Source organism: Miniopterus natalensis, chromosome 1 (assembly GCF_054644295.1).
Source record: "Miniopterus natalensis isolate mMinNat1 chromosome 1, mMinNat1.hap1, whole genome shotgun sequence".
NCBI classification, from domain to species: domain Eukaryota; kingdom Metazoa; phylum Chordata; class Mammalia; order Chiroptera; family Miniopteridae; genus Miniopterus; species Miniopterus natalensis.
Genome location: NC_142081.1, coordinates 56,883,588 through 56,911,078, shown reverse-complemented (window position 1 = coordinate 56,911,078; position 27,491 = coordinate 56,883,588). Strand labels below are relative to the sequence as shown.

General features: G+C 38.8%; 1 protein-coding gene across 1 annotated transcript in view; it reads left to right on the top strand.

Moving 5' to 3' along the window:
• The first annotated feature begins 4,586 nt into the window (after window positions 1–4,586).
• GOLM2 (golgi membrane protein 2) overlaps window positions 4,587–27,491 on the top strand; it is an 80,921-nt gene continuing 58,016 nt past the window's right edge. The window contains exons 1-2 of the mRNA XM_016211435.2: window positions 4,587–5,057; window positions 23,911–23,965. Coding sequence (XP_016066921.2) covers window positions 4,731–5,057; window positions 23,911–23,965 — 382 coding nt within the window. The 5' untranslated portion in view covers window positions 4,587–4,730. The remainder of the gene's footprint in view (window positions 5,058–23,910; window positions 23,966–27,491) is intronic.

Below are 27,491 nucleotides of genomic sequence, written 5' to 3'. Positions count from 1 at the left end.
AATTACTAATTGATCATAGCTTTCTTTCTCACTTATCCAGAGACACATTCTTAATATTTTTTAATACAGCAATCCAGATACTGTTACTAATTGATTGGAGTTAGCACACAGCATACTAGCCCTTTCCCTCTAGCTATCTAAAACTTGGTTGATGTAGGTTAGAAAGGCCTGGACCCCTCTGACTCAGGACAACTCTGAAGACCATCTCAGCTTCAGAGCTCTATGCAGAACTGGGTGAGGCTTTCAGTGAGACTGTGTAACAGCCCAACTTCCCCTCTGCCCATCCTGTTTTCCTCACTTCTCTTCCCATCTGCCAGTGGTCATCCCAAGAACACTCCCTAAAAAACTTCTATCACTAATCTCCATCTCAGAGTCTGTTTCCTGGGGAACTTAACCGGCAACATCATGTCTTTATTCACTCATTAACTGTTCTTAATTGAAGGGAGGTAATGCATCTCAATACAAAGAAAACTTAGTTGTAGCTAACATTTGTTTTGGTCTACCCAACACTCTGTTTCTTCATATCAGACTGCCCACTGGCCACAAAGGAGTGTCCTATGCTCTGCCAATCATAATACTTCACCTCCTTGGCCACAGTGATGGCTGTAAGTGGTGTGCACATGATTAGGCTTGGACATCCTGAATCCTTCCCTGGTAATTTTTGTACTGACAGCTAGAACACAGACCTCCCTTGCTTCTCAGATCATAGAACTGGCAGGATAAGATCCAGGGAATGCTGGGGCCATATTTCCTGTCTACAAGGAAAAGGACCACCTGAAGTAGGACAGAATAAACCCATGAAGAGGGCAGAAACAGAAAGAATTAGACCTGAAAGCCTCAAGGCCCCTACCAGTACCCCAGTTCCTGCTACTTCTGAATAGTACTGTGAACCATCTTAGTATCCTTCTAATATATACATTTTAAATTAAATATTTTATTTTTTGCTTAAACAGTTTAGGTTGGGTTTTTTTCATTTGCAATGGAAAAAACTTGCTTACATCTGTGTATTTTATACTTCTATGATCTGCCACCTTCACTAACCTAGTCTTACCCAATGTCCTTAATTTGGGGAAATAAGTTAATAAAATAATCCCTCCTTTGCTCAACTCCAGCACATCAAATTTTTTATAAGTCAAAATATATTAAAGTCAGTACATTCCAAATAGTGTTTTGAACTTGAGAAAGGGTCAGGTTTATACAAGAGAAATAAATGACGTGATTTCTCCCTTTAAAGAAAACTCCATCTAGCCCTGGCTGGTGTGGCTCAGTTGGTTGAGCGTCATCCCCGTGCACCCAAAGGTTTCCGGTCAGGGAATGTGCCTGGGTTGTGGGCTTGATCCCCAATGTGGGGCGTGCAGGAGGCAGCCAATGTTTCTCCCTTTTTCTCCCTCTCCCTTCATCTCTCTCTAAAACAATCAATTAAAACATATTTTAAAAGAAAGAAACCTCCATCTAAACAGAAAAACTCCTATGATTCAACCATACTTGCCACTCTATAATAGATGCTTATTCCTCAATTAAATCTTAAAATATTATTTCTCTATAACCATACTACCCTTTTAGTTTTAAGAATATATTTATGTCTATACTTGATAACCTAAAAGATATCCCAAAAGATAGGAACTGACTTTCAAAAAATAATTTTACTTGCCTGGCTGGTTTGGCTCAGTGGTTGAGCATTGACCCATGAACCTGGAGATCACAGTTCCATTCCTGGTAAGGGCACAGGCCGATCAATGATTCTCATCATTGATGTTTCTATCCCATTCTCCGTCTCCCTTCCTCTCTCTGAAATCAATAAAAAACATATTTTAAAAAATAATAATTTTACGTTAGAATAGTTTTAGAAATACAGAAAAATTGTGAAAATAGTACAGAATTCCCATATACCCCACATCGAACCTCCCTCATTATTAACATCCTATATTAGCATGGTACATTTATGACAACCAATTAACCAATAATGAAACATTATTATTAACTAAAGCCCATATTTTATTAGATTTATGTTCACATTTTATCAGGTTTCCTTAGTTTTTACCTAATGATCCTTTTCTGTTCTAGGATTCTATCTAGGATACCACATTACATTTATTATGTCTCCTTACCCTTCTTTTGGCTGTAAAAGTTTTTCAGATTTTCCTTGTTTATGATGACCTTGTAGAATTATTGTTAAAGTATTTTGTAGATTGGCCCTTAATTGGGATTTGTCTGACGTTTCTCATGATTAGACTAGGGTTATGAGTTTTGGGGAGGAAGACCACAGAATGCTATTCTCATCGCACCATATGAAGGGTACGTACTAACAACATAATTTATATTGTCGTCAACCTTTATCACTGGCTTAAGGAATTGACTTTTACTCCAGTTTGTTTAATGCCCAATCCAGAACCATTTATAGGAGAGCACTTATACACTGCCTTGATGATATCTGGATTGGGCTCATTAGTAGGGGATTAGCTTGAAGAGGTAATCATTAAAACAGAAAAAAAAATGTTCCCTGAGGGGAGGAGTGGAAAAAGAATTGGTTTTCATGATTCAGCCCTGCCAATTAGGAGACATATGACTTTGTGTAAATTACTTCTGCATCTGCAAAATGGAATAATGGTACCAAATAGTTCTTTGAAGCATTTGATGAAAATAATGTTTGTAAATGTGTTCTCTATATTATACTTTCACATGTCAGAATCCTATATAAAAATGTAAACACTGTTTTTCAAATTATAAGAGAAAGTTTATCTGGAAAGTTACAGAGGTACTAGAAGGGCCCTTGGAGCTTAGGAGAAAGAAAGGTGGAGGTAATGCGCCTGGTGGGAAGAAGAGGGGAAACAGAAAGGCGCTTGCATGCTCCCTAGAGGGAGAGCTGGCCAAAAATGTAAACACTTTTGGAAAGAGTTACATCTTAAGCAGTTAACATCACTTTAGAATAATTTTCAACAGCTGGCTAAGCAAAGCAAAGTCAATATGAAGTTGAAGAAAGGATAGATGGGGAAAGCCCATTATATTCAATGATTTCCCATTTCTGCCTTGCTCCCTTTGCCAAAGTTGGTTTGTCATTGGAGTCTGGATGGGATTTCTTAGATTGTGTGAAACCAGAGCAAAGGGATCAAGTTTGACATGAGTTAAATATTAATAATTTTGGTATTTGTTTTTCTGTATCTATGAGATGGAAGTTATTACGCTTTGAAGGTACAATAATTCTTCCGGGCTATTCTAGGACCATTAGTCAAGTACCTTCATTTTTGAAATGGACAGGAACCATAGAATAATTACTCACAGATGACATGTTCCTGCTGCAAAATCATACCACTCTGATTTGAATGAAATTATCAAAGTTTGTGCGTTCCTGAGGTTTTATGCTCATGGAAGTTCTTTAACCCGAGGTTTGAAAAATAAAGCAACTCCATCTTTTCCTTAAACAGGAATAGAGCCAATACCTTTTAAATTTTTTATCCAAGGACAAAGGAAATAGGCAAGACAAAAGAGGTGCGGGCTTTCTTTGCATCACCGTAATTAACGCTGAACATATAGCAACAGTTAGCCTGGTATAAAGCAAAGAGGAGTGATGTTAGAGACCAGTGATCTGGATTCAAGGCTAACTCTGTCTCAAACAAGACATGGGACTTTGAGAAAGTTCCTGCAACATTTTTGTGTCTTGGATTCCTCATCTGTAAAACTGTGTGGTTGAGAGGACAATATGAGACCAGGCATGCAAAAGCATTTTGTAAGAGAGCTATTATTTCTCATTTACAATGTGGCTGTCAGTAGCAGCATTACTTATCATTCACTGAGGGCAGCTTCTGGACTTTCTATTTGGAAGCCCAGCTCCAGGCAAAAGCAGCAGTTTAAGAACAGAAGCTCACACATTCTTAAGTTCTTCCCGTTCGTGAAAGCAGTAACCTTGGAAACCAGGGTGGCACCATCCCTTTCAGCCATAAAGCTTAGCTTTTCTCGCTTTTCTCCGTAATGTTTGGGGCACCGCTATTTCACTGTCTTTTTGTTTTGTGTTCTCTCCACATCGTTAACACAAACGAGAAAATTTCCTTCTACTGAAGCAAATGCAAAACCTTTCTAGTCGTCCCTTCTGCCCGCAGCTTTTTTCCCTGCATAGCGGTCGCAGCCCCAGAAGTCGTCAAAGACAAACACTTTCAGGAGGGGCAGGGCTGGCCCTCCCTACACCCAGAGCAGGTAAAAGCTGACGAGACACGGATTCAAGTCCAAGAGCTAATCCCAAACCGCCAAAATGAACACCAACACGCTCGCCACAGATACAACCCTCGCGAGATAAAACTGCAAAGGGCCGGAGAAGCCTACTTTCTCGCGAGAAGAGGGGGCGTCGGCGGAAACTAGGAAATGGCCCCCTAGGCGACCGACACAGCCGGTGGGCGGGGCCAGAGTCTAATCCGCCCCCTTCCGGCTTCTTTCCCCGCCCCCTCATGCTGATGTGTTAGGCCGGAGGTGCGGGCAGTTAGGTTCCTTTGGTTCTTCTCAGCGGGTGCAGGTTCGTGATCGAAGCCTCCAGAACGCGCCTGGGCCTGACTTGAGGAGAGGGGGCGGGGAGGGGCTTGCGGCCCCGCCCCCTTCTCCGGCTCCCCGGCGAGCGCGCTGGACCGCCTGCTCCCTCCGCGGGTCCTGGGGCCGCGTCCCCCAGGCAACTCAGCAGCGGAGGCCTGAGCGTCTGCCGGCAGGTGTCGGCTGCGAGGCCCCCAGACACAGCCCGGTTCGTCCCCATGGTGGGTTTCGGGGCTAACCGGCGGGCTGGCCGCCTGCCCTCCTTCGTGTTGGTGGTGCTGCTGATGGTGATCGCGATCCTCGCCTTCAACTACTGGAGCATCTCCTCCCGCCACGTCCTGCTTCAGGAGGAGGTGGCCGAGCTGCAGGGCCAGGTCCAGCGCACCGAGGTGGCCCGCGGGCGCCTGGAGAAGCGCAATTCGGACCTCCTGCTCGTGGTGGACTCGCACAAGAAGCAGATTGACCAGAAGGAGGCCGACTACGGCCGCCTCAGCAGCCGACTGCAGGCCAGGGAGGGCCTGGGGAAGAGATGCGAGGATGACAAGGTAAGGACGAGCCCGCTCTCCTCATCCCCCATCGCTTCAGCTCCGGGGTGGGGGTGTTAGCCCGCTGGTGGCTGCCTTATGCCTTCCAGGATTGCAGCCCCGGAGGCTCTCCTTTACCTCCCACAATCCTGCTTCTGTCGGACTTTTCCTGGTTTAATTACTGCCACATTCTCCAGTCCCTGCCAGACGAAAGTGGCTGTTAAGTTCTGGGTCTCAAGAGTGGCCTGTGTGTGGATGCCGCCTTTTCTCCAAGCGCAGTTGCTGAGCTGGCAGTAGGAATCATCTGGCCTATGTGGCCGCCTTACGTTCACAGATACACAAACCTGGAGACTGCCAGATTTAGTGTGGGTATTGTTGCCTTAGCCTTATTCTATATCTGATCAATATGAATTTTTTTATTTAAAGAATGGAGCCTCCTCTAACTCTTCTACTTATGGTAGTCATCACATATCTTTTTAAGCAGTATGACTTTTCATAAATCTCTATAGGACAATGTATATAGGGCATAAATCTCTATAGGACAAGTTTTTAAAGAATCAAATATGACTGCCCTTTTTGCGATCAAAACGTTATTAGAGGTAGGCTCTGAAACCATATATGTGCCACATTTGTGACTTGGACATAGTTAATCCCAAATTAGGTACTCAATTTGAATTGTTAATGAAATTAACCAAAAAGATAGAATTTAAAAATACATTCCAAGCAACAGAGAAATTAACCAAAAAGGCAGAATTTTAAAAATACGTTCCAAGCAAAAGAATCTCATGTCAGTATTCTCATTGTTTTTGAAAGGAAATAAAAATGAAATTTTGTATGCTTAGGTAGCTATTATGGTTGGTGTTTTATGCAGATGGAAAGACATACAAAATTTAAATTTAAAAAGTTTAAATCTGGATTGTAACTAGACCTGCTACTAAATAGTCTTTGTTCTCACCAGCATATTGGAACTATATTTGTTACTTATGCAATTTCTGTGGTATAGCAGAGTTGTGAAAATTTGTGGGATAAGTAGATGCCTTTCTGCACACTTCTTTGGTAATCTTCACATTGATTTGTGTGTGTGTGTGTGTGTTCCTATTATAGTTATAAGTTTTTATTTTGTATATCAAAACCATTTATGTCGTTGTAAATTAAAATCTCCGTGAGCTCCCAACTTCTTTATTGTCACCAGTCTCTACCTTAGTTCTATTTCATGAAGATTGAGAACCTCAAGTAAGTGCTTCTCTATAACCCCCTCCTCTTCATCACAACATAGACATCCTCAGAGAGGGGCAAGAGATCAGCAGATGTGTACACATACTGCATACCGAACTCTAAAGACAAAAATTCTCTTAGGTGGAGTAGGCAGAAATCTGTGAAATTTTGGACTATTTAAATGAGATCTTTGGACTCGGAATGGTTAGGTATTACTATTCAAGTTCCTCTTTCCAATCTGAAAGGAAAGATAAGCCTTTTCTAGTCATTTATTCTCTGGATTCCATTTCTTCTATTTACTGGACTGTAATTATCAGTTTTAATTAGGTTTTTACTTTTACTTTCAAACACGTATGTATAGGTGTCTCCTGTTCTAAAATATTTTTTTATTCTCCTATATACTCCCTTCTCCCAGTGAACCTTTTTTTTTTTACTTTCTCTGCTAAACTCCAATTCTTGATGGTCTATAAATGCTCCATCAACTTCATTTGTCATCCTCATCCTAATCTTGTTTTATTCTGCTTGCCAGCCTTTTCTCCCCTTTTCTGAAGCCATTCACTTGAAGGTCACAAGTGGTAGTCTTCCTAGTCAAATTCCAAAAACATTTTTATTCTCAATCTATTTAATTTCTCCATAGTTTGGTCCTATTGATTATCTCTAGGTTTTTATTTGGGGGAGGGGGGTTGTTTGTTTCTTTAAAATATATCTTTATTGATTTCAGAGAGAGGACAGGAGAGGGAGAAAGAAAGAGAAACATCAGTGATGAGAGAGTCATTGATCGGCTGCCCCCTACCGGGATCACGACCCCTACGCCGCATGTGCCCTGACGGGAATCAAACCTCCATCTCCTGGATCATAGGTCGATGCTCAACTGCTGAGCAACGCTAGATGGGCTACCTCTAGCTTTTTGGAAACTGCCTCCCTTCTTGCTTTTATAATTTTGAATTCTCCAGATTTGCTTCCTACCTTCTTTACTATATTCTTTGCTGGATTTTTTACCCCCTCTATTCACCTATTACAGACTCTATTTTGGGGCTTTCCCTTTCTCTTCAGAGCAGCATTTCTAAAAGTGATGTTTAACAGAATACTGTCCTAGGACTTATTTGTTAATCAAGTGATTGGGAGGAAAAAAGGAAAACCTTCTTTTTGGAAGGGAAATGTTAAATCATATAAGTGATAACCCTCTTCCTGGGTTTTCATTATTGTTACATGCTGTTGAGTCAGCTCTAACTCCTGGTGACCCTGTGAATGAGTGATGTCCACAATGTCCTGTCCTCAACAGCTCAGCTCAGCTCCTGTAGACTCATGTCTTATGGCTTCTTTTTTGGAGGCAATCCATCTCATATTTGGTCTTCCTCTTTTTCTGCTGCCTTCTATTTTTCTCAGCATTATGGTCTTTTCCAAGGAACCCTGCTTTCTTATGATGTGCCTGAGTAGTACAGCTTTAGTTTTGTCATTTTTGCCACCAATGATGTTTCAGACTTAATTTGCTCTACTTGTTCATCTTTCAAGCAATCCGGGGTATCTGTAAAGCTCTCCTCCAACATCGTATTTCAAGTGAATCCATTTTTTTTCCTATCGGTCTTCTTCTCTGTCCAGCTTTTGCATCCACATGTAGTAATTGGGAATACAAGGGTGTGGGTGATCTTAACCTTGGTCTTTAATGACCCCTTTGCTCTTGATGATCTTTCCTAATTCTTCCATTGCTACTCCTCCAAATCTCACCTTCTCTTGATTTCTTGGCTGCAGTCTCCATTTGAATTGGTGACTGAACCAAGGAAAGCAAAATTTTAAACAATTTCAGTGTCTTCATTATTTATGTTAAAGTTGTGTATTTCGTCATAAGTCATGATTTTTGTCTTTTTGATGTTCAAATACAGTCCTGCTTTGGTGCTTTCTTCTTTAACTTTCATCAGAAGTTGTTATGAAGTCTCTTAAGAAAGACGTAAAGAAACCTATTTAATTTTGTTTAAACTAGTCTCATTTAATTTGATCACAGATTTCTATTTTCATAGGCTGTTTGTTATCATGGTATAGAAGAATATAGCAAAGCACACCAGCTGGGAAGTGTTTTCCTAGGTATCTTAACTACTTTTGTTTGGCTAGTACTTTATGCAGCTAGCTTATAAATATATATCTTTTATCTATCAATTGCATATTTTCAGCTAGCTATAGCATCTTTGTTGGAGTGTTGTGAATGTTTGTTCTGGGAGTCAATGGGGAGGCTCTGAATCTGGTAATGGAAAGGGGGGTCTTGGTCTAGATGAGCTATAGATGAAATTTGTCTTTCAGAGGTGTTTCCTTTATTGCTGCTACTCCCTTGGTATCTGGAAAATTATATGGTAGATTAAAAATTATTTCATACTTTGAAGGCTGCAAATTAGGTTAGAATTTTAGCTCAGTTTATAGCTATGTGATTTCAGGGCAAGTTATTTAACCACTTTGGGCCCATTTCCTCATCTGTAAAATAGGAATCATAGTACCTATGTAGGTATTGTAAAGATCTGAGAACACCTTATTTTTTGCCTTCCCCCTAAAGGTTTATAGCCTAGGGGGATGTATTAGTTTGTTAAGGCTGCCATACAAAATACTATACAAAAGACTGGATCGCTAAAAACAACAGAAATTAATGTTCTTACAGTTCTGGAATCTGGAAGTCCAAGGTTGAAGTGGCAGCAGGTTGGTTTCTTCTGGTGCCCATCTCCTTGGCTTACAGATGTCACCTTCTTGCTGCTTGATCATCACATGGTTATCCCTTTGTGCATGCACATTCCTACAGTCTGTTCCTCTTTTTTTTTTTTTTTTTTATTGTTTATTAATTGATTTTGAGAGAGAGAGAGCAAGTGCTCAAGAGAGAAACATCAGTTTGTTGTATTTACCCATTCATTGGTTGATTGTTGTATGTGCCCTGACTAGAGATGGAACCCGCAACACTGGTGTATCTGGAGGACACTCTAACCAACTGAGCTACTTGGTCTGGCCAGGGCCATATACCTTTTCTTTTAAAGACACTAGTTATATTGGATTAGGGCCCCACTCTCATGGCCTCATTTTAACTTAATAAACTCTTTAAAGTCTTTATTTCCAAATAGGTTACATTCTGAAGTACTAGAGGTTGAGACTTCAATATATGGATTTTGGAGGAGCATAATTCTGCCCATAACAAGAGGAATCCATGACATACATGCTGCTTTTTCTTCCCTCTTTTTGTCAGAAAGGCCCTTCTGTTTCCTAGATTTGGGGCATTTCTCTTACCCTAACTTGAATTTTAGATACCTGTATCTTATACTAAAGCTATGTGGTCCAGGTGGGCCCAGTCAAGCTCTTGATAAATAAAAGAAACTGTTAGAGTGTAGAAAAAAAGTCAGCTTTGAAGTTTGAAGCTGAACAATAAATGACCTCTTTTCCCTTTAACACACATAATCTTCCTTGAGGCAGTATATACCTTTGGATGAATAGGGAAAAGGTCATGTGCACACACACATACAACACTCATGCATATACCAAATACATATATGTAAAAACTCTGGCACATAGTAGATGTTTATTACCGTGGGCTTAAATCCTGTCTCTGCTGTTTAGTATGTGTATAACCTTTGACAAGTTAACTTTTCTATGCCTCAGTTTACTCATCTGTAAAATGAGGACAATAATAATCTCTCACTTTTGTGAAGTTTAAATGAATAAATTCATTAAAATGCTTAGAACAATGCCTACCACATAGTAAAAAAAATGTTCAATAAATGTGTTAGCTATTATTATTCCACAGCTTCTTCCTGTTTCTGTCCTGCCTTCTCTTCAGGATAGGACTCTATCTGGATTTCTGACCAAAGTATAGTCCCAGGTCCAGCCTACCTGCCTCACCCTTTGCTCCTGTTTGTACATTTTTTTTCTTCCCATTTCCTGGTCCATTTCTAGTTAGGCTTAGTTGACTCCTCCCATATTTGTCTTGGCTGACTCCCTGAAGCCTGAAGCCTGGCTGTTCCTCTGTATTTTGAGGATCATCCTTCTATAGTCTTCTGGTATGCTGCACATAATAATTCCTGTCTTTACCTCTCCCTCACCGGTCATAATCTGGCCAAGTTCTAGCTGTAATCTCATATTCAGTAATTCAACATGCAGTTGAGATAATTGATTAAATTAAGTTTGAGAAACATCACTCTGGTGGCAGAATAGAGAGCACTGATTGGAAAGAGAGCAATAGCTTCCCAACTAGTCTCCTTGCTCTGGTCTTTCTTTCTTTCAATCTGTTCTCACCCTTAAGCAATCTTGATCTTCCTCAAACCTTACTTTCGGAGTGGCTGCATCACTCACTGCATCAAGTCAGAATTCCAGCTACCTTTGTCTCCTACTATCCCCTGACTCAAACTGTGTTCCAGACAGCTTGTTAAGCACTTACTATGTGCCAGGCACTGTTGGATTTGCTTATCTCAGATGTAATCCTTTTAACAACACTGTGAGGCAGATAATATTCTCATTTTATGGATGAGGAAACTGAAGCACAGAGAAGTTAAGCAGTATGCTAAGGTAAGAGAGCTAATGAGTCATGGATTCTGAATTCAGACCCAGACAATTTAATCTTAGAGCCTGTTCTTTTAAGCACTATGCTATTAGGCCTCTGCATAATCACAGTCTTTTCTTAACTGCAACACTTTGTTTAGTACTCATTACATGATGGAAGTTTAAGAAAGATCCAGAGAAGAACAACTAAAATCAAGGTAGGAAAGAGCAGTTAATAGAGAACCCCCTAAAAAGACCTGGGGAAAAACTTGAAAGAGCATGTGACTAAAAAATATGGATATAAACTTTCCATACCAAATTTTGCAAGGGAGTTTTGTGCTTATACATATACTACTTATAAATGGCCCATTCTCATAGCTTATGCTGCTGCCCTAATGCTATATAGTATCTCTTGCCTTAGCTGGAGGAAAGAAGGAAAGTATTTTACATATATGTGGGGGGAAAGTTTCTTAACAAGTTTTACCCCTGTTGCCCCTTCCTCAAAGGAAAAACATATACTAGTTAGAGATTTGAGTTAACTGCATAGTGTACATATTTTCCAAAATGAAAATGTCTGAAAAATAATTTTTTTTAAGATTGTGGTAACATAAATTTACTATCATAACCATTTTTTAAAAAATATATCTTTATTGATTTCAGAGAGAGGAAAGGAGAGGGAGAGAGAGAGATAGAAACATCAATGATGAGAGAGTCATTGATCGGCTGCAGCCCGCAACCTGGGCATGTGCCCTGACTGGGAATCGAACCCTGATCGCCTGGATCCTAGCTCGACACTTAACTGCTGAGTCATGCCCAGCCGGGCCATAACCATTTTAAATTGTACAGTAATGTTTGCTGTATGTATATTGTTGTGTAACAGATCTCTAGAACTTTTTCAGGTTGCAGAACTGAGACTCTATACCCATTGAACCAAACTCTCCTTTTCCCCTCTTCCCAGCCCCTGACTGAAAATTTTTTTGAGTTGAGAAAAAATTTTAATATAGATACTCTTACAGTGGCATAAAATAATTGCACATAAAAGGATTCCCTTTCATTAACAGAAAAAAATTATATTAAATTGGAAACCTTAGAAAATCTAGAGCATATATTTACTCTATATGCTGAGAACTGAAGTGAGCTTTCTAGTACAGTTAATTCTGGGAAAATTGGTATCAGAAAACTGAGGGATGGACTCTACCATCAAGTTTTTTATTTGAAGGTAATGAGTAGGATCAGCCTATATTGGCCTTCTGCTAGGTAGAAGGATTATTGTTGAAAGTAAATTCCTCTGGTAGCCTATATTGGGAACAGCTTAAATACATTCCCTTATATATACTCTAATCAGTCTTTTGCCCCCATCACACCACCAAGTGCCTTTTCAAGGTACCAGTGATTTCAGTGTTGCTAAGTCCAGTTGTTAATACTCAGTCGTCATCTTCACCTATGAGCAGCATTTGACATAATCAGTTCATCCCTCCTCCTCTCTGAAACAAATTATTCATTTTGGCTTTTAGGAAATCTAGCTTTCTTCTACCTCACTAGCCATTCTTATTCTTTTCTGGTTCCTCCTCAATGGAATGCTTCAAGGCTTAGTCATTGGACCTTTTCCTTATGTATACTCAATCCCTGCCACCTCTTTAAATATCTATACACTAATGATTTCCAAATTTCTGTTATTTGCTCAGACTATTCCCTTGAATTCCAGGCTTGATATCCAACTCCTTACTCATCATCTCCTCTTGGATGGCAAATATGGTTTTGGACTTAACCTTTCCAAAGCCAAACCCCTGATTTTTCTTTCCCCTACCCCAAAACTTCTACTCACAGTCTTTTCCAACTCAGTTAATGGCAACTCCTTCCTATCAGTTCCCCAGGGCAGAAACTTTGGAGTCATTTTTGTCTCTTTCTTTCTCACCCTCATATCCAATTTATTAGCAAACCCTGTTGACTCATTGTCGGGGGAGGGAGGCTGCAAGGGGTGTTTCGGAGGCGAGATCCCCCAGAATAAAGAAGGCCCGCGGAGCCGACATTGAGAGAAAGATTCCTTCCTTTATTGCATACAGTGCTGGTTATATAGACTATAGCAAGCAGTGTACTAATGTTGCATGCGCAGTTGCATTCTGCTGAATCATCATTACATAAGGTCACCATCATGCACACGTGTCATGGGATCATGGACGGGACACTGAGACCTGTCAGCCCTTATCTGACACACCTGACACTCAGCTTTAAAATATATCCAGAATTCAAACACTTTGCCCCATCACTACCATCCTGGTCTAAATTATTACCATCTCTTGCCCATTATTGGTGATAGTTTAATTGGCCTCCTTTCTTCTGTCCTTACTCCCACTTCAATTTATTTTCAACACATCGTGTTAAAATGTCAATTAGATCATGTTCCTTATCTGTCCAAGATGCTCCAGTGGCTTTCATCTTAGTTGCAGAAAACGCCCAAGTCTTTGACAGTGACCCATAGACCCTATACCATTTTCTTCCCTCACTGTTCTCTGACTTCATCTCTTATTACCCTTCTTGTTGCTCCATTGATTCACACCAGTGATTCACACTGACTTCTTTAATGTTCCTTGAAACATCAGTCATTCTCCTGTGATAGGGCTTTTGCACTGGCTGTACCCTCTGCCTAGGACACTCTTTCCCCAGACAGCTGCATGGTAATTCTCACTCTTATAAGTCTTTGTTTAAATGACACCTTTTTGTTGAGGCTTTCTCCTTCTTCTCCATCTGTAATATATTTTCTCCACAGCACTTATTAGTTTCTAATATATTGTATGACTTGTTTATTGTAAGCCCAGCCCACACAGGAGAGCAGGACTTTTTGTGTGTTTTTCTGATTTGCACTATCCCATTGCTTAGAACAATGACTTGCACAAAATAGGTACTCAGTAAATATATGCTGAATAAATTAACATAGGAAGAAATTGAAGGCACTTTTAAGACCCAGAACAAGATTTGGCACTAGTGGTGAGCAGTCTTGGCAGGAGGTGGCTGGAACATGACTAAATAAGAGGAGACCTGGAAGTGGAAAGTGTGACTAGGGCATTATAGCATTAAAAATTGGGAGCATGTTGGAAGGATGGGGAACAGTGAATGTAATGAAATTTTTGTCTATGAAAATGAACATAACTTCTGTAGAATCCATTTAAGGTTTGGTTCTGATTTTAAAGGAGGCAATGTAATTTTTAGTAGTAAAAAGGAAAGGAAAGGACAAACACTCTGCTGACAATGCACAGACATAGTAAAGAGCCCTGGCCAGTGTGGCTCAGTTGGTTGGAGTGTTGGCTGCAGGTTTGATTCCCAGTCAGGGCATATACCTAGGTTGCCAGTTAGATCCCTGGTTGGGGCATGTATGAGAGGCAACTAGTTGATGTTTTTCTCTCACATCAATGTTTCTCTTCTCTCTCCCTCTCTAAATTCAATTTTCAAAAATGATAAAAGAGCAATTTAATTATTAGAGATGGTTAAAAATACCTTGACTATGTCAAGGAGACCATTTCAGATAACTGGATAGAGAAAATGGTGCCCACCTTATGGAAGTCATTAAATTCTTGGTAGAAGAGTTTTAGATTCTACACTATGGGCAATAGTATTCTATCACAGGGTCTTGACTAGAAGAAAGACTTGATGGAAAACAAGTTTTTGCAAAGGTGTTTCTCACTAGTGTTTGGAAATAGATAAAAGTGAGAAAAGACTAGTGATGGATTAGATTTCCTCATTTATTTATTTGATAATAATGTTGAGTGCCTACAGTGTACTAGGGGATTATAGGGGTGACCAAACAAATAAGATCTCTGATCTTGTGGAGCATATTAGTGCAGCTAGACAAGAACAGTCCATGTAGATCAAGGTGGTCACCATGAACATAGAGTTAAGGGTCAGATCTGAGAGAAATTGAAAACAAACGAAGAATTGGCAGGATTTGATGACAGCTTGTGTGGAGTGTGAATGCATGCAGTTGTAGGCACTAATGGGCTGGTAAATAGGATGAGAAGAGAGAAGAGGCAGAATCAAAAGGTTGATGATGGCACTGAAGGTGATGGGGAAGTTGAGGAGGGCTGCTGATTTGTGGAGAAACTATTTTGATTTTTTTTCATTTCAAGTTTCAGAGATTCATGAGAGGTGCAAGTGGAAATGCCTTATGGGCTGGATATGGCAGATAGGGAGGAGACACTTGCTCTCATACTTTCCAGGTCTGCCTTTCTTTCCCTACCCACCTCTCGTTCTCTCCTTCCCTTTCATAGCCCACCATCTGGACCCTCTTACGACTTTAAAATTTATCACTCACTCAACATACCCTTTGTGAGTTGCCTGAAGGTGCTGCTCTATAAGTTCCTCATTATGGGACCGGGGCCCACTGAGAAGCCACCATCCCAAATATTGGTTGCTGTGGTAGAATTGTGCTCCGCGTAATTGCTTATGCTTGGAAGTGATTCATGTCATTTTCCTCACAGTTCATTGCCCTTCCCTCAACCCAACTTCAAAGGAGTGAAGAGGGCAATCCTACGGAATGCCTGGGATGAGAACCAGGAATATTCGCCAACACTAATGGCTACCGAAGGCCTTGATTATTAATTCATTTTAACATAAGCCTGACATAGGATTTCAAATCCTTGAAAATTTATGAAATATCAGAAAAGAGATTAGAACTGCTGAACAAACTATACTTTTTCAACTTCATCTGGACTGCTGATCCTTTCTATTTTCCTTTCCAGCAGCCCTGTTCATTCTTTACTTTCCTCAGTTGAGCTAAGATTCCATATTCTTTTGTTTCAGCATAGTTTCTTGCCATTATTCTCTCCTTTACATGCCTATTTCAGGCACAGCTACAGAAAATCATATAACCAAACTGGTATGTGTAGAAAGTTATGATCAGCTACCTGAACTGAGTTTTCAATAGCACCTTACAAATTACATCGCTCTACTCCACACACTTGTTCCAACAACTTTCAAACTTTTACCTTCCTCAGACTTCCCCCACCTTCTGACCCCCATTTAAACTCCTTTTCTTCTTCCCTAAGCCCCACAGGTGACCTCTCTCCTGCTTGTCCAAGAATTGCATAGGAACTGATAAAACTTTCACTACCAAATCTATAGGCATACTTATATCTCTACCCATATGTCTTTTATCCTTGTTGGAACAAAAAAGAGGTTCATCTTTCTTCCAGGACCAACCTCTCCACCTGTTCTCTGGATCCCATCTCCACCTTTTCAAAAACCTTGTACTATTATTATTGCTCTCTCCCTCTTTTATTCAATATATCTACACTTTCTTCTCAGCACTTAAAAAATACTTGAGCCGGCTCACGTGACTCAGTGGTTGAGCATCGACCTATGATCCGGGAGACCAAGGTTTGATTCCCAGTCAGGGCACATGCCCGGGATGCGGGCTTGATCCCAGTAAGGGGCATGCAGGGGGCAGCTGATCAATGACTCTCTCATCATTTATGTTTCTATCCCTCTCTGAAATCAGTTAAAAATATAAAATAAAAATAAAAAATAAAAACATCAATGGAAAAATATCCTCGGGTGAGGATTAATAACAACAACAAAAATACCTGAGTCTTTCTTCCTCTTCCTAGTCAAATTTCTTGACAAGAGAATTGTCTTTGTTCACATCTGCATTTTCTCTTCCTACTCCTAATATCTCAGCATCTTTTTACCCAGCACTCTATACCAGACTCTCCTATTTTTCTTCTCTCTCTCAATTCTTCTTAGTCTCCTTTGCTAGCTTCAACTCTGTTCATTATTAAGTGTTATAGGTTGTAGTTTTCTGTCTGAGATCCTCATCTCTTCTTCTGTTCTCTTCCTAAGTAACCATATTCACTCAGAAAACATCAGTTATGCTGATGACTCCAAAGTGTGTATCCTTTACCAAGAACTCTCTCCTGTTTCTTGTACATTGCTGTATTTCTAGGCCTTCTACAGTGTCTTTCATTTAGTAGGTGTTCAATAAATGTCTTCTTTGTGACTGGCTGACAAAATGAATGAATAAACCAACTTCGTAGTGATTCTTCGTGGTTTTTCTTAGATAGACCAAGACTAAATACTTTGTCTCCTCAGGCCTAGCACATAGTGAATACTCAGTAAATGCTTTATAAGTGACTGATTGACGAAAAATGAATGAGTGAATAAAAAAACTTTGTGGTGATTTATTATCGCTAACCAAGAGCAAAGACCTTGCTTATTCTCTTTAAAAATGTAACAGTATAGCTTAAACTAAAGCTTGCTTCAAGGTAAACTACTACTTTAACAGATCAACTAAAAGTTGCAGGAATCTTTGCAATGTTTACTAAATAATATGTGTGCAATGAAAGAATTGTAAGAAAACAAGGTTAACCACCTACCTGATCTAGTATATGTGCAGCAGCCATGAACACAGACTCTGGTTTGGGACTGCCTGGGAGAATATACAGAATCTACTGTAGGTATATGACAGAAGACACAGTTTCCTCATCTACAAAATGGATAGCTTACCACATGGGGTGGTGTAAGGATTAAATGCAGTACCTGTGAAGTACTTAGCACAAGACCTGGCACAAAATAAGCATTTAATACCCATCAGATATTAATGATATTTCATTTTGATCCAACTGGTATAGGGGCCAGCCAAAGACGTACTTTAGATAAGTAATCACTAAACCTGGCTGCTTATCAGAATTACTTGAGCTTTAAAAAAAAATTTTTTTTAATTGATTTTAGAGAGAGAAGAAGGGAGAGGAAAAGAGAGGGAGAGAGTAACATCTATCAGTTGTCTCTGGCATGCACCCAGACAGGGGTTTGAACCTGCAACCTGGGTATGTACCCTGACCAGTAATCAAACCGGTGATCCTTTGGTGCATGGGACGATGCTCAACCAAGTGAGTCACACCAGCCAGGGCTTCTATGGCTCTTTTAAAAAAAGATTCCTTGCCCATCCCCAGACTACTGAATCACACTGGAGTGGGGTGGGGGAGGCAAGAATTTATATTTCTTAAAACTTCCCAGGTGATTCTGAGTATCAGCCAGGTTTGGTAGTTATGTTACAGAAGATAAAATTGTCTCTAGAAGTCATCTGAGCATGGAATATAATCAGGAAAAATGTATCTGGTGTGGAGAAAAAGGAACCAGAAATGACATCTGTAAAAAGCCAATTATGTATAACCGTTGGGATCAATGGTCATCGTTGTGCTGATTGCCTAAGAACAGGTCATAATGAAAGTGAAGCAAGCACAGCTGAGCCATTTTCAAGGTCCCAGAATGAAAAGAGAAGCAGAACAACTGAGCTGATAATGGCTGCCAAAATTAATTCAGAGTAGCCATGTGGGATGGGGAAAGCATTAAAAGAGCTTCAGAAAGAGGTGGTAGAAATACAAATGTTAAGTTTTAGGTATTGGAGGAAGGAAGATTAGAGGAAAATAAATGAAATAGCTGTGGATGAGCAAGAAGTGCTATAGGAAAATCTCAGGAGAAGATAATTTTTACTGAAAAAAAGAGATGAACGTATGCCTCAGAAGAGGGGGAAAAAGAAGAGGTCTCAGGAAGGATATTTTAGGAGATTAACATGGAAAAGGCCAAAGAGAGCATGGATAATCAGCCTATTATAGATGGATTCCAAATCCCAGAAAAACAAGTATTACAGAGGAGGAGAGGTAAAGCCCAAGGCAATGAAGTTGATAACTAAGGGGAAATAAATGAAGGAGTTCAGAAAAAGTCTTGAAGGTTAAGTAGAATTAGACAACTATGGATCAAGTACAACTTAAGGTAGGAGAGTATGTAGTACAGAGTATGGAACATAAGGGTCATTCAGCAAACAGCTATTGAGTGAGTGTTGGTGTCAGGAAGTATGCCTGATGATGGACATACAGGGATGAGTGAGAGACACGGTTCCTGTTCTTATGGAATTCTCATTTCTGGTAAACTTTGTGGGTAGAAAAGAAACAGGGTGACAGTCTTATTGAAAATAAGACTGCATGTGATAAAAGAATGTTTTGTTTTTGAAAGAACTGAGTATGAGGCTCTTCCCAGTAGACTCTGGGGCCAGGCAAGGCATTCTGAGCACTGTAGGTTTTTGAAGGATATATTAGAATCTAGGTTAAAGTCTATCTGACCATAGATGTAAATTAGGCAAGAGGATGGGGCTGTTTGGGAATGTATATGTCTGTCTCTCTGTCTGTATCTATCTGTCTATCTGTCCATCTGTCTACCCACCCACTGATCTCTTATCCCAAAAGAAATCTGAAAGAGAAAATGAAATAATTATTTGGTATCTTTCTTGCATGTTGTAAATAAGGATATTTTGGGAAAAGTCTGAAAGGAACCTATGAAGCCAGACAGTGAGAATCATTTTATGAAATAAGGATTAAATAATACTTCTTATAATTTGTGTACTGTTACCTGTCTGGAATATATTTAGGGGGAAAATATTCCTATAGAATTGCTAGTTCAACAGAGAGTATATGTCTCAAAGGGAAATATCTTATTTTCCAATCATGTAGTAATAAGAACTCTAATTTCTCAACAGCTGGGAAGTTTGGGCAGAGTCATTTAGAAGATAAGCAAATTTCTTTTAGAACACGAGGAAATTAAAACTATGAGAAAGAATAATTGTAAGGAAATTCAAGCTTTCTTTTGAAGGTGATAAGATGGTAGAAGTATTAAAAGAGGTGAAGGCTCTCAGAAAAAGGGTTAAAGCCAAAGGAGTTAAAGAACTAAAAAGACCTATCTATATGCAGAAATAATTAATGAAAAGAAAGAAAACACAAACTTTAAGAAATTGAAGCAAATGTTAAAAATTAGAAACTAAATGGGAGAAATCTTTATAAACAGACTCAAGATGGTAGATCATAAGATTAAAGCCAAAATTAAATTATTGTTTTACATACAAGGGAGTGTCACGGTAAGTAAAAACATACTCAGATTTCCTTGAAAGGACAACATTGAACGTTAGAATTTTTTATCAGACCATTTTAGGAGCTAGATAAGAATTTTGGGGGTGGGGTATACATGTGGAGAGAAAAGGGATCAGATGCCTATAATATTGCTGTGTCAAAAAGGTAAACAGATAATTTTAGTAGCAGACATTTAGATTCTGAAAGTGAGCAACATAATAAAATTACTTTAGCCGAACTTCTGGGTTTAATGATCTGCCAGCTGGGCTCTGTGACATCTTTGAGCAAATCCTTGGCACCTCTGTTCAAAGGCATATACGGATAGTGAGATAACTAGCACAATAAAACTAGTGTTAATAGGAAGCGACAGAAATTGGGAACTGGTACCTGCTGATAATACTAAATACTGAATATAAGGTTTTTCTGAGAATCCTGTTGGAAAGATTGACAGGAATAACAGAGAACATGAGATGCCAAGGTGACAATACTCTGTAAGGGGGTCTGAGAAGCTAACTGAAAAATCCTTACATGGCCTGGAATTCAGTGGGAAGTAAATTCATTATGCTTGGATTAAGAAAAGGTTTTAACACACAGATCAGTGGAACAGAATAGAGAGCCCAGATATAAAGCCACATGTATATGGGCAGGTAATTTTACAATGGAGTAAAGATAGTCTTTTCAATAAATGGTGCTGGGAAAACTGGAAAGCCACATGCAAAAGAATGAAACTGGATTACAGTTTGTCCCCATCTACAAAGATTAACCCAAAATGGATCAAAGACCTAAATGTGAGACCCAAAACAATAAGTTACATAGAAGAAACATAGGTACCAAACTTATGGACCTTGGTTGTAGAGAACATTTTATGAACTTGACCCCAAAGGCAAGGGAAATAAAGGCAAAAATTAAATGAATGGGACTATATCAAAGTAAAAAGCTTCTGCACAGCAAAAGAAACTGACAACAAAACAAAGAGGCAGCCAACCACATGGGAGATGATATTTGCAAACAGTAGCTCCGACAAAGGTTTAGTTTCCAAGATATATAAAGAACTCATAAAACTCAACATCAAACAAACAACTCAATCAAAAAGTAGGCAGAGGACCTGAGCAGACACCTTTCCCAAGAAGACATATGAACAGCCAATAGATATATGAAAAGATGTTCAAACTCACTAGCAATTAGGGAAATATGAATTAAAACTACAATGCGATACCACCTCACACCTGTTAGAGTGGCTGTTATCAACAAGACAACCAATAACAAGTGATGGAGAGGGAGTGGAGAAAAGGGAGCCCTCACTCACTGGTGGTGGGAATGTAGACTGGTACAACCACCGTGGAAAGCAGCCCGTCTATTCCTCAAAAAATTAAGAATAGAGCTACCATACAACCCAGCAATTCCTCTCCTTGGTATATACTCCAAAACTCCAAAATATGTATTCACAAAGATATATGTACCCCTATGTTCATTGCAGCATTATTCACAGTGGCCAGTACATGGAAACAACCCAAGGGTCCTGCAATAGAGGGCTGGATAAAGAGGACGTGGTGCATGCACACAAAGTACTCCTCAGCCACAGAAAGGATGAATTACTGCCATTTGCAACAGCATGGATGGACCTTGAGAATATTATGCTAAGTGAAATAAGTCAGTCAGAAAAAGCTAAGAACCATATGCTTTCACTCATATGTGGGATATACTACTGAAACTCATGGACACAAACAGCAGTGGTGATTGTCAGAGGGAAGGGTAGTGGGTGAAGGGGGTCTTAATATGTGATGACAGGAAAAGATATGACTTTGGGTGGTGGGCACACAGAGCAATATACAGATCTTGTAATACAGAAACACACACCAGGAACCTATATGTTCATATTAACCATTGTCACCCCAATAACTTTAATAAAGTGTTAAAAAAAGGAAAAGGCTTTTTTTAAAACATGCTATGATTGTCTCTGTAATACCATGTGAAATATATTGTTCCAGACCAGCTTTTGAATTGTGAGGACTTCATACATGAGCCATGGGGATCAGCGTCTCCATTCTCAATAAAGAAGATTGAAGAGAAAATTAAAGCACTAAGTAAAAAGCAGTACTGCCCATATAACCCTTTACTATTTTTATAGTCTGTGTATTGAATTTCCCCTCTTCCATTAAAAAAATGTTTAAGTGTATAAAGATATAAAAGAGACAGTCCAGGAAAGTTGAGGCTACTCATAGACGGGTGTAGTCAAGAATAGCATTTCTCTAGCAATTTCAAAAGCAAGTTTAAAATAAAGAGGACAGGAAAAAAAAAAAAAGTACAGGGAAGCTAGAATAGGATCATAAAAATGGATAAAAAATGAAGTAATATAAACTTGTTGAAAATAAGAATAAAGGATGGTTATATTTTTTGGAGGGGCAAAAATGCAAAAAAAAAAAAAAAGGATCATGATGATAATAAAGGAGTGGGAAAGAAAGTAAACATAGGCTAATTTGAAATTATTAGAAAACATTCTTAGTGATCAATTGATCATATAACTGTTGGTGTTAGTTGATGCCTGAGCTCCAGACCCACTTATTCAGCTGCCTACTGAAGATCTCTTCTTGGGTATACAAGTGCCTCAAATTCAACAGGTCCAAATCTGAAAAAATCATTTCTGCACTTCTCCCTCTCCCTCCAAGCCTGTTTCTCCTGTGTTTCCCTATTATGGAGTATTATAATCTTACTCATCTAGTCCCCCTCTTTTAGAAATGTAAACATCATCCTTGATGTTTCTTCTTTTACTCCTATATCTGATCAATCAGCAAGATTATTCGTTCTTTCTTTTGATAGCTCTCACATATATTTATCTCTCCGTTGTAATTCTGTTAATTTAGATCGGGGTTGGCAAACTTTTTCTTTTTTTTTTTTTTAAATATGTTATTATTGATTTTAGAGAGGAAGGGAGAGGGAGAGAGATATAGAAACATCGGTGAGAGAGAAACATCCATTGGCTGCCTCCTGCACACCCCCCTACTGGGGATTGAGCCCACAACCCAGGCATGTACCCTGACTATGAATCAAACCTTTGACCTCTTGGTTTTTGGGTCAATCGATGCTCAGCCACAGAGCCACACTGGTTGGGCAAACTTTTTCTACAAAGGGACAGATAGTAAATACTTTAGGCTTTGCAGACCATATGGTCTTTGTCACAGTCACTCTAGCTCCTTGCCCTAGCTGACTTGGCTCAGTGGTTAGAGCGTCAGCTGGGGGACTGAAGGGTCCCAAGGGCAGGTAACTTGGTTGCAGGCGCTAGCCCAGGCCCGCAGTTGGGGTGCATGCTGAAGGCAACCAATCTCACATCGATGTTTCTCTCTCTTTCACTCTCTTTCTCCCTTCCACTCTTTCTGAAAAGCAATGGAAAATTATCCTTGGGTGAGAATTAACAAAACAAAAAAAAATCACTCTAGCTCCAAAGCAGCCATAGACAATATGTAAGTGAATGGGTGTGGCTATTTCCCATCAGGCTTTATTTATAGGTACTGAAATTCGAGTTTCATATAATTCATGAAATATTATTGTTTTTATTTTTTACCTCCTAACCATTTAAAAATGTAAAAACCCTTTATGCGGGGATCACTTCATAAGTTATAAAGTGTCTAAATGCTATGTTCTATACCTGAAACTAATATTAAATTTCAAGTGTAATTAAAAAATTAAAAAAAAAATTTTAATGTAAAAACCATCCTTAGCTAGCCATCTCTACCAAAATAAGCAGCAAGCCAGATTTGGCTCACAGGCCATAGTTTGCCCACCCCTGGTTTAGACTAACATTTTCTCTCATCTGAAATACAAACAATAGTCTCCTACTCTCCTAGAGTACAATGACCATAGCAATGAGTCCTATGTAATATCTGTCATTTTATGGAAGCTTGATAAGCATTATTAATTACTTTTGATTTGGCATTAATTGGTTCAAGCAATTTTTTTTTTTTAATATAGAGTTAGAGGTCTCCTCTGGTAAGATTTTGAAAAAGACATGCCGTTAAGCAATATTCAACTGAACTTCAAAACTTTTGAAAGTTGTTATACTAAATATTAAGTAAAATGAATATTCATGTGCAAATTTAAAATGAGTATTACAAAAATTAGAATTTATGTCTAATTCTTTTTGGAAAGAGGTGATGTATATACAATAAGGATTTTTCTTTTGCATTTATGATCAAGCTCAAAGTGAATGTGAGAAAAAAGTAAATATGAGCACAACTATATATTCTTTACTAAAATGAGAAATTAATTTTTTTCAGGTTAAACTACAGAACAACATATCATATCAGATGGCAGACATACATCATTTAAAGGGTAAGAAACTTAATTACAAATTAAAGATAAATAAAGGTCATTAAATGTCTAAAATCCTCAAGAATTAAGAATAGTAAAACAGCTAAATAAAATAAAGATTTTGAACGAAGCTCTTCGGATGGCAAAACATTTATCCTTTTGTCTGAAGATATAATACAATTTTTAAAATATTGCTTTATATATAATAAATGCAAGTTAAAATTTGAGGCCAGCATTTTAATCCTGTGCTGTAGGCAGAGTTCATGCACTGAAATGTTAAAAGAATCCTCAAAGAAAATTGAGCTGTAGCTTCAGAGGCCATTAAATTTCTGGGGAAAAGGTAAGGGTTATCCCTCTGTACTGTGTCCAATCTGCTAAAATAATCCATTCAGGTCTAGGGATGCTTTGGACAGGACCTCCAAGCTTAATGTTTTAGATACCCTAGAAACAGATAGTAACCTGGAAAGATACATATATTTCATTTAGATGAAGTGATGAGAGGTGACCAAAGTTTTTATGACAAATAATAGGTAAGGAGAAGAAGTTGTTGACATTATTTCAGGCCATCACTGGCTTTTGGAGATTGGGGTCTGAGAATCACCGTTCTTCTCCCTATACTCTTTGGTTATGACACTTTGTATTTTAAAACTTTGCATGGCCTGGCCGGGTGTGGCTCAGCAGTTGAGCATCGACCTAGAATCCAGGAGATCAGGGTTCGGTTCCCGGTGAGGGCACATGCCTGGGTTGCAGGCTAGGCAGCCGATCAATGACTCTCTCATCATTGATGTTTCTATCTCTCTCTCCCCCTCCTTTCCTCTCTCTGAAATCAATAAAGATGTAAAAAAAAAAACACCAAAAAAAACTGCATGTCGTGACTTTTAAGTTTATGTATGTGGGTAATACATGCTCTTTAATTTCATGAATATGTCTTTATTCTATAACCATTTTGAACCTCTTTAGATAGAATTAGATAATGTATTTTTATCATTCTCTTGGAGAAGCCAACCAGAGCTGGGTTTGTAATTTACAGAAGTTTTGCTTTCACCTAGTGTTATTTATATGTTGTAATCCAAAAATAGGAATTATTAATTTTTCACTGTCTGTGATTTAGAACAGCTTTGATTTCCTATTAGAAATTTGCTTCCTGGATGGCCACATTTATTTTTGTTGCATTTGTGTCCATGTTCTGCTTTTTTTTTTTTTTTTTTTTTAATATATCTTTATTGATTTGAGAGGAAAGGAGAGGGAGAGACAGAGATAGAAACATCAACGATGAGGGTCACTGATCGGCTAGCCTGCAACCCGGGCATGTGCCCTGACCGGGAATCGAACCCTGATTGCCTGGATCCTAGGTTGACGCTCAACCGCTGAGCCAAGCCCGGCTGGGCTCTGCTCTTTTTGACACATAGGAGTGCATTAGGATGACACAGAAGATGCCACACTGTCAGTGCTGCTTCCAGCTTGCAGTATTTATTTATTTAATTTTAAAAATTGATTTTAGAGAGTGAGGAAAGGAGAGAGAGAGAAAAAGAGAAACATTGATTTGTTGTTCCACTTATTTATACATTTATTGGTTAATTCTTGTATGTGCCCTGACCGGGGATTGAACCTGCAACCTTGGTGTACGGGGAGGATGCTCTAACCAACTGAGCTACCTGGCCAAGGCCCAGCTTGCAATTTTTACAAATGATTCTGCTCGTCATCAAAGTATATTTATTATTAAGTTGTAGTAGATCAGTTGAATAGGAAATCTTGTGGCTCCTAGTATATGTCAAAGAAAATGACAGTCTATGTTACTGGGTAAAAATCTTTATTGTACTACATGCATTGAAGTAGATCTTGAGATGTTTTGAGATTTTATATGATACTTTCAGCAGAGAAAAAGGCTTTGTTTCAACTCATAACTATACAACTTTTGGTTTTAGTACAGTTTTAAGATTGAATTTTATTAATGTGACTTTTGTACCTTGGTAACTATTTCTACTGAAACAAACTTCTTGATAAGTTGACTATAAAACCCAGATTTGACTGTTTTTACTGAAATTAATACTGGGTATAATGGAATTAATAAACACTAAGACCCTAAAAAATCCTTATGGTAGTTAATATATATATTTTAAAAATATATCTTTATTGATTTCAGAGAGAGAAAGGGAGAGGGAGAGAGAGAGATAGAAACATCAGTGATAAGAGAGTCATTGATCGGCTGCCTCCTGCACACCCCTCACTGGGGATTGAGCCCGCAACCCGGGCATGTGCCCTGACCGGTAGTCGAACCGGGATCTCCTGGATCAGAGGTTGATGTTCAACCACTGGGCATGCCGGCCAAACAGTAGTTAATATTTTTATGGAAATAAAAGGAATGAGAGTTGGTTTTTAATTTCTGACATAATAAATTAATATTCTAGTATACACTGATTTTGAATAGCTTACCTTATTTTTATGCTTATTACTGAAAGTAAATTTGAAATCAAAGGTTTCTAGAAGTAAATACTTCTTTTGCTTGAAAAGCTCGTCCTAGGCCACCCCTTCCTTAACTATATCTCCAGTCTTTTGATGTTAAATTGAGGGAGTATGCCCATGCCTTCCTATAACATACCCTGGTGTTATTGTCTGAGATAGAACATCCTGCACAATCAGCCATGGACCTGATCTCATGTTAAGTTACTTCCTCTGGGCATCCTTCCGTGGTGACCTGGAGCAGCCACACTAGATACAGAGTATTTTTGGGTTCAAAAAAAACCCAAATTTCAATCAGTTTAAAGTAAAATCATGATATAGAAAAATTTTGTCTTTAGTTTTGCTTTCTGTTCTGTTTACTTTCCCTTTTCAAGCCTTTGTTTTGACCACTCAAAACACGAAATTAGTTCTCTGCTTTATAATCTTTTGCCTGTATGTAAACAGGAAAGAATCTGTATTTTGCATGGACTGGAACTCACTTATAATGATGTTTTATTTTTCTTTGTCAGTTGTATTTTAAGCCTTTTATCTCCATTTAGAAATGAAAACTTTATTTCCTGATAAAGGAATTTCAAATATTGTTAGAAGCTTTGTGGAGAGGCAGAGAAGCCATCCTAAACCTTGAAATCATACTAAAGCCTCAGGTTCTTTCTGAAGGTAAAGTTAGCTTACTTCAATTATTCAATTGTAGGAAAAAGAAGCCTGAATGAGTCCTAAAGATCACCAATTGAAGTTTATTCCCTAATAGCTGCTAACTGGCTAACTCTGTAAGCTACACGGCTTTTTGTCTGCTGCCTGCTGGGATCTTACTGTCTCTATAGAATCAATATCCATAGCTGAGGCGAGAGTTTTTGCTACTTCTAGCCCTCTGTATTTTAGGAGATGGAGCCAGGGATCAGAAAACAAGCTGAATGTTATTCAGGGATACCTGGCCTCAGATTTGTTACTTATCTGAAGTGGGGGTAATGGGTGAAAAACTATGGAGATCAACCATGTGTACATATTAAAGAATTAATAGAGTAAGAAGAGAAATTTAAAATGTGGCTTGACTGAACTCATAGTAACAGAGACTAGAAGGGTGATTACC